We start from the raw sequence: 8,954 nt of genomic DNA, 5'->3' as shown, positions 1-8,954 counted from the left end.
AACCTTGAACCTTGAACCTTGAACTGAAAGTAAACAAACAATTGAGACACGCTTGTACATTAGCCTGGAGACATGCTAGACCAGATTTAGTTAGATTCAATAGTTTTAGTGAAGAAGGAGGAACACAGGATGTTATGAATCAGCAACACTTCAGTATCAGTCGCAGTGAAGTCTCTGATGAGATGGCTCTGCATGAGTCTGAATGTAAAACTCTCATTGCCTCTTTGGATGCATTTACCTCCTCCTGGGAGGTGAAGAGAAGTCATCACATCCACATGCGTTTCCTGTGCTGTGTCTGTAGAGAATAACCAGCTGGCAAACTCCAGATCTACTTCTTTCAGGCATCATTTAAATGCTGTGATCATTAGACGCCTTTGGTATGATGTGTGTGCTGTGAAGAGCTCTCAATGCATCAAGGCTGAGAATTGTGGGATTTCTGGCCAAAGAAACCTAGCTTTCATATCAGTAGTAGGGGAATTTACTTTATAGATATTCCTTTTTTTTTTAAAACACAGTGGCACTGCACACTTTAGTGACATATTGTTCTTGTTTATTGTGCAAATATCAAGCTAGTTACCAACTCTGCGATAAAACTAAATATTAGGAGTTACTCTAATAGTTTGGTTTAGACAAGCGGATAGAGGAGCTGCAAATGTGTCATTGCAGTGGATTGTCACGTAAAAATTGAATAATTGTTTGTTTGTTGTATTGTTAGCTTTACATTTTTTGCATTTCAACTTATTGTATTCAATGCAACTCAGTTTCTGATACAGATTAGGCTACAGTAATGTTATTAGTACTTTACTAGGACTGCTTTCAACGTGTGTGATAGGAAGAAATTCAGTAACTGGAAACTATTGTGACGGTCAAAATGCATTGAAAACAGATGGATGTAAAAAACATCAAAATCCGATAAAAATTTTTTAGTTTAGGAGTAATTACCACTTTAATTCATATTACTATGCGTTAAGGTTTACAAAAACAATATTTTAAATGAAAAAACTAGAACAAAAGTTGATTTAAGAAAAATACCAACTTATTTTATCCAATGATATCAATCACTTTAATTAAATTAAATTAGCATTGTTTCCATCCTAGAATGTTCAAAAAGGTCTTTCTTTTTAAACACACTACAGGAAAAGGAGAACTCAAAAAAGCAGAATAGGGTCTCAAAAGCTTTGAATGTAACATAAATTACACAGGAACCATAAAAATAGTCCTTAAAATCATTGAAATATATGTTTAGTCAGACAGAGATATCACTGGTAGCTTTTAGATCAGAGCTTGATGCTCTGGCTGCAGAAACCTGTATGTGGTGGTATGGATGAAAGATAAAATAGCGAGCTGAGAGGTGGCCAGCAGCCGAGCGAGCAGTGTGTGTTTCTGTGTGCACACGTCTTTTATCCACAGTTATATCAGGCCGTCAAGCTTTCAATTATATCCAAACCCAGTATGAAAGCTCCTGTCACTTTTCTCACTTTTCGTAATGAAATTATTTCATGCCCATGTGACTGGGTGGGAGACTGAGACCTGATGAAATAACCTGCAGGCTTATTAAGTGAGTTTTATGGACAGAGGCCAGGGCACAGTGTGTGTGCATGTCTCAACAGAGAAGCTGCACACATGTAGCTGCTGCTGATCCTCCTCTCTGACAAGCAGCCAGCCTGCATCTTCAGGGAAACAAGCAGCCCATAATTACCTCTTCCCACCACAGCATCACTTCCTGCAAGTCAGGGATCCAAAAGACTTGTCTCCGTGGCTACCCTGTTGCCAGGAGACAGTTCGGGTGGGCCGCGTGGATGTCTTAGAAATGACAGACGGGCAGAGGTAACAGGTCTTGGTGCTCAGAAATAACACATCTCCTGCTATCAAGTCTCTCCTTCTTAATGTTTCAAACCCAGAGCCTTTAATACCATTTTTTACCTTCTGCATAAAGATGACATGTTTTGGGAATCAAATGTAAAAAAGGTGTCTTGTTGAGCGTTCCTGTTAACAGACTTGTAGTTATGTTTGCATTCTGTTTTTCTCCAGGAAACACATTGTAAGCATTCCCAAAGTCTAATGTGTCGAATGTGTGTACAATAGGGAGTATTTCCTTCCAAATAAAACACTTTTTTGAATATTTTAAATCAAGCAAGTGGTCCAAACCTTTTTTAACAAATCAAATCAAACAGTAGAATAAAGTGAAACCGAGAGCTGGAATTGTTCATCTTTTTGTATCCAATGTACAAGTCTGTTTACCTGACAGTGGATTACTACTGCATATGTAAAGAAGTTGAATGAAGTCACTTGAGTCAGCATCTGTTCGGGCCCCAGGACTATAAGTTTGAAAAGGAAATCAATCTGAGGGTTATGGAAACTCTGCAGCCCGCTCCTCATCTCTGCATGAAGCTGCATAAAAACACATTCATCACTGACAGCACTGTTGGTGGTTAAGTTGCATTGTGGTTAATGTAGGCATCCGTTTTTAAAAGGAAAAAATAATCCATGATGTAAAAATAAGAAAACCATAATGTGTTTTTGCTGAATCGATTGTGATCTTTTTTGATAATGTCTGTTATGAGTCTGACGATATAGAAGTGAAATTCTAAATAGCTAGAGTACTCTTAAAGTTGCGGCACTTTGAAAACCAAGGGGGAAACTACCTTTTACTTTACAATTAAGACACTTCTCACACCTAGTAAGTATTTTTTGATGAATAAGGTTTTCCCTCGTGACAATCAAGACTGGGGGATAATCGCATGTTGTAGCAAAAAGTGTTTCCTGTAGATATGAATTTAGGGGTTTTATGTGCGTTTCTACAAAATGTCTCATAAACAGACACATGTCCATATATTTAAAAAAAAGCTAATTTCTGCAGACTCACATATTTACAAAGTGTATGTCTCCCAGTGAGGGATCAAATTGTCTAACTCATGTCGACCCCCTTTGAAGTAGAAGGCCTATTTTTAGTCCAACACATCTCTGACCCTATTCTGTCACAGCAGCTGTGACCGAGCAGAGAGCCGAGTGTCGTGCAGCTCTTGATGCTTCGCTGTCCAGGTCTCCTGAGTGGGTCACTCCACTCAATATGCATGTGAGGGCGCTTTGAATGGGATTCACTGTCACCCCTCTGCATAAAGGAGAGGAGAGGTAACGTGCATCTAGCATGCTGTCACTGTGCTGTCACTGTGCTGCCACCTGCTGGCCTCTAACAATCACAGGGAGTTTCCTGAACCACACGGCAGCCCTTTGACCCAAACACTTCTGCCTCATATCTCTCACAGAGTGGGTGAGCGGTCAGAGACGGGAACATCCTGTGTACATCGCCTAGACCTCAACCCAAAAACAAGATATTCCCTTGAGAGATGATTTCCCAACAGTTTGCCCCGCCTGCATAAAGGCGCCCTATTGCCATCATTTCAGATTCACATCTGTAAGTTGTGTCTCTACTGTGACATGTCTCCATGCTTTAATGTTCACTAGGCCTTTTTGTTCTCATACTGCCTGTGCTGCAGCACCTCTTTTCACCCTCTGTCTGAAACCACAGCCCAGTCTGCTCTGATTGGCTCTGTTGTGATTGATACCAAGTGAGCAACTCAGAGTGCATCTCACATTTATTTACAAAACATTATGGACTTTGGATAAAGAAACCTGTCATCATCTGACCTTTGACCCTAAGGGAGTGTTAGATGGTGAAATGATGAATAAATTGTTCTGAGTCAGTGATTGCTTTCTCTTTAAGAGTCAAGTGTATGATAAGAGGCGTACAGCTGAGGTGGCGTTGTGACTTTCGATTAGTTGAACCCTTTGACCTCCAGCTGGTCGCCTGGGTCAGAAAGCTATCTCTGCTTCGTTTCCTCCTCTTTGCTTTCCCTCTCCATCGTAGCTAGGATCTGGAGGACTGTCTGGTTGAAGTCATCAGGCTGGTCGGCAAAAACGTAATGGCCTGCTCCTCTGATCATCTGACAAAACATAAACACGTAGAAATAGTCAGAGGTCAGAGGTCGGGTGCGCAGGTTAGCTTACTTGAGACTAGGGCAGGGGTGTATCTGTAGAAAATCAAATATCACAATTTTTGTGACCAAATACGTGGGTATTGTGACGATGTTGTAAGGTTTGTACCATTAATGCTTCAACATAATATTTATAAATGAAAGAAAATCCTGATAATTAATCATCAGTAACATGGATATGATGATTAGGCAAATAATGAAACAGCAGGACAAGTCTGGTGAGTTCAGAAAATAACATGACTTTATTGTAATGCAGCATCACACTCATTTATCAAACTCAGATAAAACAACTAGAAAGTATTCAAACCTAAATCAAAAACACAATGTCTCGTATGTATCAAAATGTGAAAATGATGTTGATATATCGAGACTTGATAGGACAACAGTTTAAAGAACTTACCGTGATCTGCACATCTGGTCTGGTTTTCTTCAGCTCATATCCAGAGTCGCTGTCGATGCTGGAGCGGGATCCGTAGATGAAGGAAATGGGAATGTCCGCCTGGATTTGTCCGATCCTCTCCTGCATGGGCCTCTTAGCCCAGCCGTAGGGAATGGTCATGTTGCTGAAGGCCGTTTCTCCACTGAAACACAGAGTAAAAAACGTTGGAGAGGAGTAAAACAACATCACATTAAGGCTTCAAAAGTTCCTCACCTTGGACTCTGGGCATTCAGGTGGTAGATGTAGTCGGATACTGTGTTGTCGTCAAACACTGTCGAGTATTTCTGCTTAAAATCGGACCTGATCGTCTGGACCAGCATCGGACCTGAGAGATATCAGGAAAATAAAACTTCTTCTGACGTACGTGTGTGTGTGTGTGTGTGTGTGTGTGTGTGTGTGTGTGTGTGTGTGTGTGTGTGTGTGTGTGTGTGTGTGTGCTGACCTAGAGGCCCAGCGAGTCTGAGTCCAGCCATAGGGTTAAAGGGGCTCATTGCGGCCCCCATGGCTCTGATCCACACTGGGATGGAGCTGTGGTTTGGGTTCTCCGGACGTGCTGGGAACCCCCATGGCTCCACTAGCAGCAGATGTTTTACCCTACACACACACACACACACACACACACACACACACACACACACACACACACACACACACACACACACACACACACAGTTACTTGACGTTAAGTTTCTAGGGTTGCCCCCTCTGATGAATCCACTAACTTTGGTCGTTTTGGTCTAAATATTATTTTCCACATTTAAGAGACTTATGGGCAGATCTGTAGTGAACAGATTTAAAGTGGTGCTTCTACGTTAGATCAACTAATCCATTGGCATAAAGTTAAATTAGAGTTGCCTAAGAATGTTTTAGTCAAAGACATCGCTATAACTTTAAATAAAAAATCGCTACATTGCTTGTTGAAAGAATTCCATCTCATTCAGCAGATGGTAGCAAAGTGCGATAGTCTTTGATTTCAAAGCCTTTGAGATTTTAAATAGCAGATCTAAGTTCACAATTGGCACAAGTTGATTCAAACTGAACATACATGTAGTTTGAACATAATTCTGAACAAAATGTGAGGCTACTAGTTGTCCCTGCTAAATAAAGTGCACCAAAAAACGTCCTTTACTTAAAATACACTGAACAAGAACACTTATATATATATATATATATATATATATATATATAATATTAAAAGCTTATACAGTGCATTATTTTTCTAAATGTATGTGATTAGCAGGTCTATTGCTCTTGGTGTTTTATCAGTGAGTTAAATCCTTTTTACTGCAACTTCAGACATCACTGTTCTGATCTGCTTTCTGTTTGTTAACACATCATAAGCATTCATTTTAGCCTGGCATCCACAAATGAAACTTGATTGGTTTGTAAGTTGGGGAAAATGTGTCTTAAATAAGGAGGATTAGCTGCTTTCACTGGAGAGTTATAAGATGTCTTAAGAATTGTCCAAAAACGTGCCCTACTTGTGCCCTTTCACCCACATCACACACACAAACACACGCCAAAGTACCTGTTGGGGTATCTGAGTGTGTAGGCAGCAGACAGGTATCCTCCGAGGTTATGTCCCAGCAGCACCATTTCCTCCAGTCCCACCTTCTCCCTCCACTCCTCCAGGGCGGACAGAAACTGATCCTCCGCCCCCTCTGGGTCGCTGCTGAACTCGGGGCGGCTGCTCCTGCCGAAGCCCAGCAGATCCAGGCAGTAGACCGGTCCGCTGCTGGAGAGAGAGTCAAGGTTTTGGGCCCAAAGGGCAACCCCGCCTCCGAAACCATGCAGCAGCACCAGAGGAGTCCTTGGGTGGGCAGGGGGGGGAGAGCATGGCTGTGTGGAGAAAGCTATGGTCCACAGATAGTTGCTGTTGGATATCCGGACGTGTTGCCTGGAGAAAGGCCGCTTCACACCTGAAGTAAAGGAAATAAATATGGGACAGAGGAAAGGAGGGAGGAGGAAAAAAGTACTTCAGATTCATGAGTTTACTGAATCACGAGGATAGTGTGTGGCTTTTTAAAACCTTTTCAAAAGATAAAAGTTGTAAGACACCAAATCCTCACAGCAAAACTTGTGACTGAAACCAGCTCATGTTCTAATCAGTGTTTGGACACTTACTCTTGAGCATTTTCTCCTCTGCATCTTTCAGCTGAGAGCCAGAAGTGGGGCACCAAGTGGGAAGCCAGCTTAACATCCAGGAGCTGTGATTCAGACAACAACACAAGCACAGAAAAGCACTTAAAAAAGTTAATTTAGTACTTGTAACTAACTCATAGGCACTTACAACGGTATGACTTGCTTGACGTGAATATATCTGCACTTTCTTTGTTGTTCGGAGTTTGAATCTTAATGTTTTTTTGCGTTTATTGTAAGTTGCTTTGGATATAGCGTCAGCCAAAAGAAATGTAATATAATGTAACAAGCAGGCAGACAGAACATGTGTGGGACATGCAAACAGACAAAGGCAAACACTGAACTTTGACCATATGAGATTGGCTGTTGTTGATATGCAATCTGTAAAGCACTTCCCTGAGTCTCCAGAAAAACTTCACAGTAAAACAGAGTGACGTCCAGTTGTTAAGTTTGCACTCTTTTGACATCTTAATTCCAGATGTCAATTAAGAATATGTCAATTTAATGCTGACTTGCCTCCCTACAGACATGTTTACTTGGTAAAAGATGACTTAATAACTTACAGACATCTTTAGTAGCCACTGTTTAATTCGGCATGCATCAAATGAATTAACAGACAGTCATACCGACAGAAATACATTACACGAGAATTCATGAAAGAGTAAAAAAAAAAAGTAGTGTTTATTTCCTATATCCTACCGATCTGCCTAGTAGAACACTTTGTACCCTAGAAGATATTGGTACATTTTTACTCATATTTAACGTAAATTTGATATTTAAGAGTAGGTTTTACATTTTAAAAAAAAAATTACTCCTGAGGGGGTCAGTGCTTGTTCAAGAAAACAATGTAGTTGGGTATTTTTTTTATCACAAAACGGACAGGAAACGCAACAGGTAAACTTACATAAGCTACCACGGTTTGAAGGCAACTAACATAAAATAGTGCTAAAGGTTTTAAACTCACCTTTTCTGCTTGGCAGGTTGTATTTCCTCTGCCATCCTTCGCATGGCGTTTTAGTTTGTGATGTTCTCACGAAACATGAGAAAAGGTACTGTCAGACTTTGTTATGCTGCGTTCAAGTACATACCGTAAATAATTAAATCAACCAAAGTACCGTGTTTTAATAGTTTGATTATTTTAGAAAAATATTTAATCCACAAATGTCACTTCCTCAAAACATTTCCAGTAAGTATTGGTTGTCTTAATTAAATGGAATGACATTTTGCAAAAGTACAAAAGCCCAACAATTTTACCAATTTCTACACACCACTTGACCACTTGTGTTTTATTTGTATTTGTATATTTGGTGTGTTTTCTGCTCATAATTTAGTCCGAAGATACACAAGAAGATTTCTTGTTTTTTATATTTTATCAAGTCAAATTCCTAGTATGTGCGAACCTAGCTGGCAATAAACCTGTTTCTGATTCTGAAACCTTAATTCGGCAGACAGTTTAGTCCACAGATCTTTTTCTTTTTTTTAAATCATCAAAAATCATAATCTATTGTGTACGGACTCAGAGTGCTCACGTCCAACTACACGTGAAGGCAGCATCGTGTTCTTGATTTAGCACTTTTTTTTAGTACTTTTATGGTACCGAGTACAGGTGGGCTCGTTCATCGTGTTTTCGACTCTTTATCTTGCTATAGTTTACTAGAAAAAGTCTATGCTAACTTTAAGAAGTGTTGCTTTAAATTAATTCGTTAAGAGGCGTTTTGGCAGTTTTGTTTCCTTTCCTGCCACAAAACATAATCAATGGGCCAAAGTTGCACAGCTGACCACCAGTGGTTTCATACAACACAGGTAAACTACCAGTAAAAATAAGGAAATAAAAAATGAAAATACATGACAGCCTAACACCTTAATACAAAAGCTGCGTATTTAACATTTAACATGAAAGACATAGAAGTAAAACACTTACACTCGAGTGCATAAGAAAACAGGTGTGTTTTTATTGGGCTAGCATGTTAGCACGTCAATTAGCACACCATGTTGTTCCAATGAAGGTTTCAGTCACATGATGTCACTCAGCCAATCAGAGGCTTAAACTGATTTAATAGTACAAAAATAAAATAAAATATACATTATAGTGTATAGTAAGTATTGAGTGTGCATATATATATATATATATAAATTACTGTGTATAATACTGTCACTCCACTTCTTGCAGATAAACATTAAAGAATATAGATAGCCTATATAATACATACAGTAAAGAGTAACAATTGACCAGTTTAGTCTTTACTTTTTTCAAAGGGTTACACCCAAACTATTATACGTTAAGATATAGACCAATTATTTACATGTAATCTGGATATACAAAAAAAAGACTACGTGCAGTGTACAATTGCCAAGAAGTTACAATAATAAAATTAACTAAA

At 39.5% G+C, this 8,954-nt stretch overlaps 1 protein-coding gene across 1 annotated transcript; it reads right to left on the bottom strand.

The window, feature by feature from the left end:
* Nucleotides 1-3,578: 3,578 nt before the first annotated feature.
* On the bottom strand, nucleotides 3,579-7,627 carry LOC104955576 (1-acylglycerol-3-phosphate O-acyltransferase ABHD5-like). Its single transcript, XM_010782937.1, has 7 exons — nucleotides 7,538-7,627; nucleotides 6,559-6,641; nucleotides 5,963-6,353; nucleotides 4,877-5,028; nucleotides 4,648-4,759; nucleotides 4,396-4,576; nucleotides 3,579-3,944 (listed from the first exon to the last, which is right to left on the bottom strand). The coding sequence occupies exons 1-7, from the start codon at nucleotides 7,579-7,581 to the stop codon at nucleotides 3,822-3,824; spliced, it is 1,086 nt and encodes a 361-aa protein (XP_010781239.1). The 5' UTR covers nucleotides 7,582-7,627; the 3' UTR covers nucleotides 3,579-3,821.
* Nucleotides 7,628-8,954: the final 1,327 nt, after the last annotated feature.

This window comes from Notothenia coriiceps, unplaced genomic scaffold (assembly GCF_000735185.1).
Source record: "Notothenia coriiceps isolate Sejong01 unplaced genomic scaffold, NC01 NC01_scaffold00000625, whole genome shotgun sequence".
Lineage (NCBI taxonomy): Eukaryota > Metazoa > Chordata > Actinopteri > Perciformes > Nototheniidae > Notothenia > Notothenia coriiceps.
The sequence above is the reverse complement of the archived record's forward strand: the minus strand, read 5'-3'. Positions and strand labels throughout refer to the sequence as shown.

What these genes read in the sequence shown, in the direction of transcription:
- LOC104955576 (XM_010782937.1), bottom strand. Translation starts at nt 7,581, where the DNA reads ATGCGAAGGATGGCAGAGGAAATACAACCTGCCAAGCAGAAAAG. An exon ending in CAACCTGCCAAGCAGAAAAG is followed by an intron (nt 6,642 to 7,537) that starts GTGAGTTTAAAA and finishes TCTGAATCACAG; the next exon opens with CTCCTGGATGTTAAGCTGGC. An exon ending in AGAGGAGAAAATGCTCAAGA is followed by an intron (nt 6,354 to 6,558) that starts GTAAGTGTCCAA and finishes CCTTTACTTCAG; the next exon opens with GTGTGAAGCGGCCTTTCTCC.